Source organism: Brachyistius frenatus, unplaced genomic scaffold (genome assembly GCF_029030835.1).
Source record: "Brachyistius frenatus isolate BFR_SWC_R1_liver_20210118 unplaced genomic scaffold, ASM2903083v1 Contig_138, whole genome shotgun sequence".
In the NCBI taxonomy this organism is placed as follows: Eukaryota; Metazoa; Chordata; class Actinopteri; family Embiotocidae; genus Brachyistius; species Brachyistius frenatus.
In genome coordinates, this window is record NW_027210737.1 from 3,552 (window position 1) to 15,193 (window position 11,642).

At 45.8% G+C, this 11,642-nt stretch overlaps 1 protein-coding gene, 1 long non-coding RNA gene and 4 other non-coding genes across 6 annotated transcripts; all 6 read right to left on the reverse strand.

Annotated features, from left to right (window-relative positions):
- Window positions 1-297: 297 nt before the first annotated feature.
- LOC138630654 (uncharacterized) lies at window positions 298-3,827 on the reverse strand. The gene is made up of 6 exons (XR_011311655.1): window positions 3,813-3,827; window positions 3,177-3,316; window positions 2,946-2,996; window positions 2,443-2,507; window positions 1,240-1,301; window positions 298-714 (listed from the first exon to the last, which is right to left on the reverse strand). It is a non-coding gene; the product is annotated as an uncharacterized lncRNA (long non-coding RNA).
- LOC138630660 (small nucleolar RNA SNORA18) lies at window positions 1,078-1,211 on the reverse strand. Its single transcript, XR_011311659.1, has one exon. It is a non-coding gene; the product is annotated as a small nucleolar RNA SNORA18 (small nucleolar RNA).
- LOC138630658 (small nucleolar RNA SNORA8) lies at window positions 1,529-1,667 on the reverse strand. The gene has a single exon (XR_011311657.1). It is a non-coding gene; the product is annotated as a small nucleolar RNA SNORA8 (small nucleolar RNA).
- LOC138630659 (small nucleolar RNA SNORA8) lies at window positions 2,663-2,801 on the reverse strand. Its single transcript, XR_011311658.1, has one exon. It is a non-coding gene; the product is annotated as a small nucleolar RNA SNORA8 (small nucleolar RNA).
- LOC138630657 (small nucleolar RNA Z40) lies at window positions 3,073-3,145 on the reverse strand. Its single transcript, XR_011311656.1, has one exon. It is a non-coding gene; the product is annotated as a small nucleolar RNA Z40 (small nucleolar RNA).
- Window positions 3,828-6,645: 2,818 nt separating the features above from the next.
- Window positions 6,646-11,635, reverse strand: chtopa (chromatin target of PRMT1a). The gene is made up of 6 exons (XM_069715098.1): window positions 11,404-11,635; window positions 9,686-9,776; window positions 8,461-8,611; window positions 7,875-8,049; window positions 7,631-7,792; window positions 6,646-7,478 (listed from the first exon to the last, which is right to left on the reverse strand). Exons 2-6 carry the CDS (start codon window positions 9,748-9,750, stop codon window positions 7,276-7,278), a joined length of 756 nt encoding a protein of 251 aa, XP_069571199.1. The 5' UTR covers window positions 9,751-9,776; window positions 11,404-11,635; the 3' UTR covers window positions 6,646-7,275.
- Between the last annotated feature and the right edge of the window lie 7 nt (window positions 11,636-11,642).

Genomic DNA, 11,642 nt, shown 5'->3' on the forward strand with positions numbered 1-11,642 from the left:
AGAAAGGACTAGTTTGTTTTAGCAGTTAAACTCACTTCTACTTCAGAAATAATTAAGAGGAGTATTAAAATGTTCCAACAAAATCATTTTCTAATGACCGACTGTTTCAATGGAAGAAAAGCTGACAAACAGCAGCTAGTGCCTGTAAAGTCTGTTAATATTTGGGTCCAGGTAGTGAGAGACTACATGTAGTGGTGGGACAGATTCTCTAACTGTCCAACTTGCACTTTCTTGCCAGACACCATGAAGACACATTTTTAAAATGTAATATGAATCAATGATGCAGAGACCAAAAGATGAGTTCTGATATTTTATTTGTAGAGTTTACCACAGTTCATCACATTCAGACATTTACTCCCGTTTCATTTCGAAGCCAGCAGATGATATCGCTGACTCAAGAGCTGCATCACTTCCTGCTCCTGAAAATCAAGGAACGCAAAGTTCAGCTGGTTCATTGGAGAGCAGAGATCAGTGATAAAGATGGTGAAACATTTACATCCACAGATTGAACATGAAGAGACGGCTCATGTTCCCAGCAGGTCTTCTGAGCCGGCGGCTGCAGAAGCCCACTGGGAGGAGTTTTAATTTCTGGTCAATTCCACAGCAAATCAGGAACCAAGAATCCTGAGAGCCTTGGTATATGACCAACCACACACCACGGAGAGATCTACTCACAGAGGCTGCTGACTCTCCATCTCCACGACACGCAGGAGGCTGAAACAAAGGATTATCACATTAGTCACGGTTTTCTTTCATTTTATTATATTGTCTGGATTATTTCTGCAGTTAAAATCCCTGGGACTCATTTCAGTCATTATAAATGTACTTCCTCTGTAGTGGAAACATGTTACAGCTGCTCTCAGAAAATCAGGACCCCTAAAGACTCTATGGAAAGGGCTGAAAACATTTTAACATGTTTAAATAAACATCACTGGTGTGAAGAAAAAAAAAAAAAAAAGGGACTCTAGCAGAGAAACGGAACTAACTGGATTACGTTTTAAAAATGACGAAACACTTCTTGACTCCCATCTCCGGTCATTTGATCAGTTTCTCTTTAATAAAAATGTCATAATGCTCATGTGTTCTGCAGTAATATCCCACAGTGCTCATGGCAGTGAACATGTGGGTAAAGCGAAACTGCAGGTTTCCTCTCCGAGGTATTTCCAACGACACGGCCCTACAGTGAAAGGTCAGTCGGGATAGACCTCGGTGGACGCCGCTCCTCCAGTCAACACTCACCGTCACACGGATCCCTGCTGAAGCTGAAGGTCCGGAGGAGGAGCCTCTACTGCAGCGCCAAGCTGGAGGAACAATAAGCACATCTAGTTCATCATTTCATTCATAGCAGCCACTTCTCTTTAAATCACATAAAACCGGTCATGACAGAGCCAGCAGGCGACCAACTGATGTGAACAGGAACAACTCAGGACCTGACCGACATCATGACTTCATCAGTTTCAGTGATGTGTTCAGACTGAAGACTAAATAAGTCGGAGGAGTCGTGCATGTTGAGCAGTACAGATGCATGAAGTGTTTCAACAACAATACCAGGACTCCAGACACGAGCAGCCTGGAGACCAACGATGCCAGATGTTGACGTAGTCTAGCACTGACTTATGAACAAAACCAGCTGATGGAGCAGCTGGCTGCAGATACCACACAGTGCTGTCATGGTTACCAGACCAGTAATGGAGTACCACATCTGTCCACATACAACAACCACCTGTAGATGTTGGTTCAAACCAGCAGCCGACTCATTGTCTCATTTATTTAAACATAGTTAGTGTGGTCGCGTTCCTGATTAACGTTACAGAAATACAAAACCTCAGCATTAAAATATATGAGCACACGTATGACGAGGATTCATGTTCTTGTATCGTTCATTTGCATTCCTGATATATGACAACATTTGTGGTTTTAAGTACCTAAAACCTTCCCACTGTAGTATTCAGTCTTTAACCACTTACATGTGCTGGGATTCAGTGACATGTACATGAAAAGCGACTACACGCCCCCAAAAACAGGTCTTCTTGAATCTTCTTTTCTAATGAATGAGGGATTATTTTCAGATGGACCTCCAGAAAACTAAGAAGAAGGAGTGACTTTAGCTAACAACACCGAGATAACTGATGGACACATTTTATTCACTTTGGATTTGATGAGAGAAGTTGAATGGGAGTCTATGGAGCCGGAGGCTTTTTGGAGCCGACCTCTAGTGGCACTCGCTGGTATTGCAGCTGAAGACACTTCTGGATCAGAACCATTTTACAGACCTGAAGCGACAGGTTTCACTGCAGTGGTGTTGAAGCTTCTGTTAAACGTGTACATCCCAACTGTAGTAACTAGCTAACCCACAGAGAAGCCCTGGTTACTGCAGCACACACCTCAGACACTAGTGGCATAATATGATTAAAATCAATGAAGTGTTTCAATGTAATTTACCTCGTGGGGAGAGGGTGGGGGGTCCCAAGTCGAGCACACTGTGGCTCACTGATGAAGTTTTCCTCCTGTGTGAACAGAGAAAGTTTGTAGGCTTTAAAATAAAGACGGTGTGGATGAAACTCATGAATTGACATCATGACTTCATCAGTTTCAGTGATGTGTTCAGACTGAAGACTAATAAGTCGGAGGAGTCGTGCATGTTGAGCAGTACAGATGCATGAAGTGTTTCAACAACAATACCAGGACTCCAGACACGAGCAGCCTGGAGACCAACGATGCCAGATGTTGACGTAGTCTAGCACTGACTTATGAACAAAACCAGCTGATGGAGCAGCTGGCTGCAGATACCACACAGTGCTGTCATGGTTACCAGATAGAGTACCACATACAACAACCTCTGAGGTTTTGCTTCCTTCAGAGAATAAATGACTTGACGACTCCTCTCGCTGACCAACGTTTAGTGGACTATTTACAGGACGCCCCGGTTACTAATGTCAACGCACCCCGTCTTTACTTGCATCATGTTGCTGCATCAGTCCGGGCGGTGAGGACACCTGCAGGAGGAGGAGGAGGGATGAAGGTCAGAACATCTCTCCAGAACTATCAGCATGTTCAGCTAACAGTACAGTAGCATGTTCAGAGAGGCAGCTGTCACTCACACTTCAGAGCAGTTGAACATATTTTGCCAATCATCATAACACTCAGACAAGAGCATGTTTAGTATGAAGACTCACCGAGCTACACCGAGGACATGTCCAGAACCCGGAGGACCGAGGTCATGTCCAGAACCCGGAGGACCGAGGTCATGTCCAGAACCCGGAGGACCGAGATCATGTCCAGAACCCGGAGGGGAGACCGAGGTCATGTCCAGAATCTGGAGGACCGAGGACATGTTCACTTCACTGACATCAAATAAAATATATAAATATACACAACTTGTAAAATGTAGCAGTTGTCAGTTCCCATAAGTAACACTGCTGCAGGAAATCACAGCAGTGAGTTGCAAGAGAATTGATTGTTCTGTGCACTGTGTGAGCTCGACGGCCCACCGGCAGGACCGAAGCGCACACGGTGCCGCCAACAACAACAACAACACTGTTTGCACTGCTGGTGTCTGGACACAACTTTGAACCCTCAGGTAGTCATTTCTCTAACAATCACATACTGCTGCACTTATATGGAACCTTCAGTGAATTAAAATAAATACAAAATCCAACTGGTAACCTTTCTAACAAAAAAACAACAACAACATCAACATGGCAATTTTTCTTATTTCTTTGTCTTATCATACCCACTTCTAATTCAGTGATAAAATAGGTTCAGGCTGAAGATAGCCACGGTAATCGTGAGCGTCCCACAATCCCTCCTACCTTCTCTCAGGAATGCTGACTCAGCAAGGCAACACCTCCAAATGGGTTCTTTGAATAAAGAGTTTGTGCACAAAGTATTTAAAGAAATCGTGTTGATAAAGAACAGAGAAACTGACCTCCTGTCCCAGACGGGAGGAGAACTGCTCCCCATCAGTCAGCAGCCGGGTCACAGCCTGCAAAACAAAAAGCTCCGTTTCATCTCAAGTCACTTGGACTGTGAAGCAGCGGTTTGTTTGTGAAGCAGAGGGAGTGTGCCAGGCCTCATTGTCACCATTCAGCCACCAACAACGCAGAGGTGAAAGCAAAACCTGACATTCTGTAGCCACCGCTGGTCTGAGATCAGCCCACCGCACAGGACCACCCCGAGACCAACCAGCAGGTGGCGCTGTGGTGTCAGACAAACGTAACCGTTTTAAGACGGGCTTCAGTGCCATGAAACAAAGACTGAAGGACCAACCTCTGAACACACTGGTGGTCGGTCAGCTGGGTTCAGAAGATCACGAACATTAAAACGCCTCGTTTCAAACTGAATTCATGTTTTTATTCTTTAAACAGCAGCTTTCAACCAACCAGTTCAGTTAGCAGTAAATCTCGACTTGAGTCTTCGTCCGGACTCACAATCACTTCGATGTCTGAGATGTTTCAGATCCACAAACATCCTGAAGATTTAACTCTGAGCGGTTCATCAACTTACAGCCGTTCAATGTTTGAACATTATTCTTACCTCTCGGGATTTTCTCCCAGTTTGACCGCGAAATTATCAGAACAAACAGTACAGCTGTGTGTGTGTGTGTGTGTGTGTGTGTGTGTGTGTGTGTGAATGTGTGTGTGTGTGTGTGTGTGTGTGTGTGGGTCAGACGGAGCTGAAGTTAGCTTCCGATTGGAACCACGAGGAGTTCAGTGAAACTTGCAGCATCATGGATGCTTTTAAATCTGAAACTGACCTGCAGTCAGAAGTGAAATCTTTCATTGAGATATAAAAGGTTTCACAGACTTGAAAGCTTTTTCAGATCCACATTAAAGTCCAACACGCTTTAGGAGGTGGAAAAAAACAAAACCGTGAATCCCTCCAACACCGAAGCGGAAGCGAACTTCCACGTTTCAAATTGAGGAGGATAAAGAAAATGAACCGGAGGGAAAGGCGCGTGAAGGGGAACTTAATTCACAGACAAGTTGAACTCTCAGACAGCCGATGGTCCATTGTTCATTTAAAGAAGCAGTTCTAGCATCGTGCTACATGACAGCTAGGTTGCTATTGCTAACTAGACGAGGACAACGTGGTGGATAAAATGTCAGAACTTCCCGTCGCAGTTGCCGAATAAAATCAAATGTCATATCGTGTATCGTGTCTCTGTGTCTCTGTGTCTTTACCGTGTCTGCCGAATGACTCGGATAGTCTTATCACCCACTGAGTGATCTTTCTGGAAAGGCTGGTACATCATACACCGGCAGGAAGGCATGGAAAAAGGACCCTGAAGACTGCTGCAAAGTTATTTATAGGAGGCGTTACGTCAGTTGAAGTCGCTTTTCGACAACCAGGTCTGCGTTCAAGGCAACTCGGAAATTCAAGTTTCATTGAGCTGAATGAGAAATCCGTCCGATATATCGACCTATGGATGTCAACAATACATTGAGCACAAAATTAGTAGATTAGACATGAGTGGCACTCAAGTACAAGTACGTTTACTTTGTAAAAATAAGTACTCAAGTAGAAGTATTAAGACGAGTCATCAAAATAACGGATAGAGTTGAAGTAACTTAGTTTACAAAATCCCCAACATGACTTTTCCCGTAATATTACACTCTAGAAAGACTTTCTATTGCATTCTGTGCTTGATTTTTCCTATATTATATTATGTTAAATTATCAATTGGAAGGAAATGTCAGATAAGGATCTTAAACCATGGCATTGTTTCAGTAGTCAATAAGATTTAAAGAAGTGGCCAAATTCAACTGTAATCTTCCAAGAAAAAAAAGGGATTGTGGTGAGCCACACCAGTGATGTAGTTATCAGCCTCATTCAGCTGCAGAGCGCCACCAGACCAGAGATCAGCAGACCACCAGTCTTCATAGTGAACATTTCATCTGAATGTTATAAAGTAAAATAAAAATCTAGTCAATCACTAACCAGTCTGCATTTGTGCTGCTCAGTTTGGGATCAAACCAGTCAGTTGAGGAAATGAGGCACCTCAGAGGGTTAGGATTTAAAATCTCACAACTGTTTAATATGTAGAGCTTAGTGCAGTTAAAAAAAAAACATGCCATTGTTTTTAACTGTGACTCAACAGCCATGGGATATTGAAGCCTTTTTAAATCACAACCCTCTGAGGTGACTCACATTTCTTCAACTCAAATATCTGCTCGAGTCAGAGTAAAATCCTGCTGCACAACTCAAGTGTTGATGACTTTGTATAAAGTTAAGAAATCAAATGAATTATTTGGATACAAGCAGTCAGTCCTTTCTAGTTTACTTTATATCATGGTGGTAAATGGTCCTTCAAAGTTATAAATTGTAAACTAAACGGAGTCCCGACACCAGTCCAGTTTTAGGTCACACGATCCTCACATAATTCTGGATGTGAACATCTTAATACTTTTAGCTGTTCTCCTCCATGAGCCGACCTTCGATGGTGAAACACCTTCAGGAGTCAGCAGAGTCGGTACATCACTACTGACCTTCAGCCTTTGTCATCTTTCATCGTCCGCAAATTCAGGATCTAATTTCAGCTCATTTTTGGACTTCACTGTATACGTCACCTTATAATTATCCACTCTGAGACGGACAACTTTTCATCTACGGTCACATTTACAGTAAAACTCATACAACTGACACTACGAGGGAAAATCTTTTCCTCTTTAATTAAAACATATTTAACTTGCTTTGGGGAATACAAATGCTCTGAAGCCTTCGGACTACTACACCTTTTAAATACAAAATGAAAAAAAACGATACTTGGCTTAAAAACTCTGCTTACATTCGTTTGAACAGAGAAAGTTTAGCATTTCAAGTCTTTTCAAGATAAGCCAATGCAGGAGTGAACACAAACACGAAAAATCTATTTAAAAAAAGAAAAGAAAAGAAGTGTAATTGAGAATTGGTTTCAACAGAAGGTTTGCACAACATCACTGACCAGTTTTACATGACAGATAATTGGCCCAAATATAAAAAAACAAAACAACAAAAGTGTTTTTTTAGGTCATTAAAAAAAAAAAAAAAGCTCGTCAGCCAGACGGTCTACAGACGGCAGGTTTGTTAACGCTTTCAAACATCTCTCCACTCACTGTTGTCAGAACTAGCAGGGAGCAGGTCGATGCAGAAGTCAGTGGTGGTCGAAGGACATTCAGGGGACACTTTGGTTTTCAGAGTCCTGAAGTGTCATCACTCATCTAAGTTCTCAGTACATCAACATTACACTGTACATGTGACTTCAGCTAGAAAGTTCTGCAGTGACGCTCCGGTCCTTCACTCCATGCTGTCCGGGTCTGCTTGGGCCATGTAGGCGTCCAGTTCTGCGTCCAAATGTCCCTTGGTCTTTGACATGTAGGCGTCCAACTGGTTGTCCAGCTGTTCCCGGGTAACGGAGGGTCGACCGATGCCTCTGCCCCGCCCACGGCCACGCCCGCCTCGCCCGCTGAACCCGCCGCGCCCACGCAGCCCGCCGCGGCCTGTCCAACAACACGGCAGCAAACAGTCAGCAGCTCCGAGTTTTCTCTTTTCAGAATAATTCAGTTATAGTAAAAAGTACACGCTTTATTTAATACTTTAATTATGTAAAGAATAGAAAATAGGGGAGAGGAAAAAAAGGTTCGCCCCTGACCTCTGGCTACTCCTCCTCGAGCTACTCCTCCTCGAGCTACTCCTCTGGACAGAGGTCCTCCTCTTCCAACAGGTCCTCCGTGATGGCGGCCTCCTCGACGCATCGCTGGACGGCCAGTGGGACCGCGGCCTCGCATTGGACCACCTGGAGTCATTCGCTTCCCTGCGTGACATTAAGGGTTAGGCTTTGTGTCTACTGAGGAGTGGACGGAGCCGAGTCAGACTCGTATTCACGACTGACACACCTCTCAGAGACAGCGCTCCCCTCATCACTCCTCCTCTGGCTCGTCCTCGGAGGCCTCCCCTGGTCATCCCCCGCATCCCTCCTCGGCCTCCAGGAGCTCCTCCACGCATCAGAGCGCCGACAGGCCGGCCCAGCCTGGCCTGGATGTTGCTCTTCCCCAGACGCTGCTTGAGGCTCTGACACAAGTTCATCACGAATGCAGTTACGACAAAGGAGTTCAGCCAAAGCAGCTGGGCAGTTGTGAGTCAGTAATCCTACACGTGGGGTCACGGGAGCTCCGCTAACTACAGCTAACCAGCAAAAAATGCAGCCGGTACACCAGCTTGACTGTGAGGAGCTTTTTCACGGTCTCCAGAGGGTTCGTGAGAGCAGGGACAGACATACAAACATGATTTCATTACCATCAAAGATATGTGTTCAGATGATGTTTTCATATAGAACCAAATCCCTAACGGCAGCATTAGTTGAGACAATCCCGTAGGAGGTGGATTTAACAGACTCCCATCTTGGACATAGAGTGTCAGTGTACATTCACGTCTCTGTGGACATGTCCACTAACACTCAGCCCGGCTGGTCGTTGCCCTCACCTGCTTGTGGTTCAGAGCAGCTTGCACTGAGGGCCGGTTCTCCATCTGCTGGGCCAGCCGGCGATTGCGGGCACTAGCCAAATGCTGCTGTTGCATGGTGGCTCGAATGCTTACCGCAGTGGGTTGCTTGTTCTTCAGCATGTTAGTGAAGCTTTAGAGGTGGGAGGGAAAAAGAGGGAGGAAGTAAAAGAGGGGGACAGGGGATACACAGAGGAGGAGGAGGAAGCAGGGTTCCACATCAACTCATTTCTCATGTTATGGACCGTGTCGGCTCTTTTGTCACAAAAGACTTACGCCCACTTGTTGGCACTTGTTATTTTCTCTCTCAATCATATGACAATTAATCCAGACTTATTTGGACTTAAATTGAGCATGTGTTTTAAACGAGAAGAAGAAGAAAGCAAACAGATCAAGAGAGAAACTCAAGAGAGCAAAAACATACTTGAGGACAGAAGCAGAGAGAGAAGGTTTCAGAAGAAGAGCCACGATGTGCCACTTACAGGCCTCCGGCTGATCGGCTGGGATGTCGTCGCACTGCAGCGGAGGCCCGGGACATGAGGTGCGCTTGGCCACTCAGCCACTTACAGCATGGACCGTGACTTATAGTTACACCACTGAATGAGTGGTGCGGGAGCAGGGAGGGGGAGGGGGAGCTCTGTCACGTCCAAGCTTGGACTGAGCACTTGGTCTTTTATAGATTGGAATAGAGAGAAAGACGGAGAGAGAGAACATGAGGATAAAGGAGCACGAGCTTCACTTTCATTGGTTTGAGAGAGAAACGTGTGAGAGGCAGAGACGAGCCCGTCTCCCTGGTTTGCCTCACGCCTTCCTGGCCCCTTTAAAGGCGTATACTGGACGTATACAGTGCTGAGTAAACAACAGGGAGCATGTGTGCCAAGCCATTTGTAGGACAGTGGTCTGGTCCAGCATAGGCTTACCAAGCATGACCACTACCCCCTCCCCTCGTCTCTGTATGTACACTGCTCATACAAGACGTTTGGCCCAGGAAAGCCCTTCCTATCCCACAATGCAATCTGCTTTAACGTGTCAACAAATGTAGACAAAGTTGTGTGAGCAGTGCACACACAGGGAACAGTAGGAACAGCATCCATGTTGGTTCCGGTCCCCAACAGTAGCCTCCAGTAGAGAGTATTAGACCCTTCACAAGCCAAGGCTGGCCCCGGCATCAGGTGACTAACTGCTGACAGGGTGCGTGGCGCCTCACCGCTCATTCAGGGACACTTTGGTGGTGCTTTTCAGGACAACTTTTTGGGAGGAGGCTGCACTCATTTTGAAAGACTTTGATTGTAGGTCTCCTGGAAACAGACAGGACAGAAAACAAAACAATGTCGTCAGGTAGTCATGAGAGGGGATGTAAGCTGAATGGTATCAGTGTGGACAAATATAACTGCATACAGCATATGAACAAAAAGGAGAGTTCACATGTATATGATGTTGTACAACACTGCTGTGCTGTCTGATACCAACTATCTGTTCACAGCAATATGTTGATTTAGGCAAACGAGCACCAAACAAGTAGCCTGGATCCACCAGACTGCCACTCAGCCTGATTTGCATGACTTTAAACATATGTAAACATCCTTCCCCAGCCACACCTCCTCCTCATGTCACTATATTATCATGGCATTGAATCCAGGACTTGCATGTTAAAGAAACAGATCACGTTTGACTGGTCAAACCAGACCTCTGTTGCTGTTTCTTTTACATTAAAATGATACTAAATACTTTCACACTCAACCGGTGGAGAAAGTTTCCCTGAGATACAAATACCCTGCACAGGAGGAGAGGAGAGGAGGGGGAGAGGAAGAAGAGAGGGAGAGGAGGAGGAGAGGAAGAAGAGTGGGAGAGGAGGAGGAGAGGAAGAAGAGAGGGAGAGGAGGAGAGGAAGAAGAGAGGGAGAGGAGGAGAGGAAGAAGAAAGGGAGAGGAGGAGGAGGAGAGGAAGAAGAGTGGGAGAGGAGGAGGAGGAGAGGAAGAAGAGAGGGAGAGGAGAAGAGGAAGAAGAGTGGGAGAGGAGGAGGAGAGGAAGAAGAGAGGGAGAGGAGGAGAGGAAGAAGAGAGGGAGAGGAGGAGGAGGAAGAAGAGTGGGAGAGGAGGAGGAGGAGAGGAAGAAGAGAGGGAGAGGAGGAGGAGGAGAGGAAGAAGAGTGGGAGAGGAGGAGGAGAGGAAGAAGAGAGGGAGAGGAGGAGGAGGAGAGGAAGAAGAGTGGGAGAGGAGGAGGAGAGGAAGAAGAGTGGGAGAGGAGGAGGAGGAGAGGAAGAAGAGAGGGAGAGGAGGAGGAGGAAGAAGAGTGGGAGAGGAGGAGGAGAGGAAGAAGAGAGGGAGAGGAGGAGGAGAGGAAGAAGAGTGGGAGAGGAGGAGGAGAGGGAGAGGAGGAGAGGAAGAAGAGTGGGAGAGGAGGGGGAGAGGAGGAGGAGAGGGAGAGGAGGAGAGGAAGAAGAGTGGGAGAGGAGGAGGAGAGGGAGAGGAGGAGAGGAAGAAGAGTGGGAGAGGAGGAGGAGAGGGAGAGGAAGAAGAGTGGGAGAGGAGGAGGAGAGGGAGAGGAAGAAGAGTGGGAGAGAAGGAGGAGAGTGTTTTCGGTCGTCGGAGTGAGACACGGTAAAAGCCTCCATGTTGTTTCTTGTTTATAGGTCGCAGGTTTTTACTCTCTTCTCAATCAGAGCAGAAAAGTATGAATGTTTAACCTCTAACCTGCCAGATATCAAGGCAGACACAGACGGACTAGCCTTTTCCTTCACATTTGATAAAAACGTGTACTTTCGTTTCCAGATCCCCGAGCAGGTCACCGGGAGTTATTATTCTCTTGTGGAGCGAATATTTAGTTTAACACGACTTCCATTCGCAATTGAATTTGTCACATTTAATTGCACATATGTTTAACAAGAGTTCAAATGTGTAATAATGTTCAGCAGTTCTTACTTACAGTGGATATTGTTTCGGTGGAGAAAAGCCTGTCAGCCCGCTAGCGTTAGCTTTAGCAGCTAGTTCCAGCACGGTGTGTCCGTCCTTGTATTCTTCTGTTTAAACGGAGGTTAACATGAGTTAACTTGCTGAATAAGAGCTATTAAAAAACAACAACAACTCTAAAGAAAACTTCGGCTGAAGTAAATAGTTTTTCAAATGTTCGTGACACGGTGCTCTCGACACGTCCACCTAAAATGG

Coding starts and splice junctions, on each gene's coding strand:
- chtopa (XM_069715098.1), bottom strand. CDS start 9,750: ATGAGTGCAGCCTCCTCCCAAAAAGTTGTCCTGAAAAGCACCACCAAA. Junction 8,612..9,685: donor AAAGTGTCCCTGAATGAGCG/GTGAGGCGCCAC, acceptor CCACCTCTAAAG/CTTCACTAACATGCTGAAGA. Junction 8,050..8,460: donor CTGCTCTGAACCACAAGCAG/GTGAGGGCAACG, acceptor AACTTGTGTCAG/AGCCTCAAGCAGCGTCTGGG.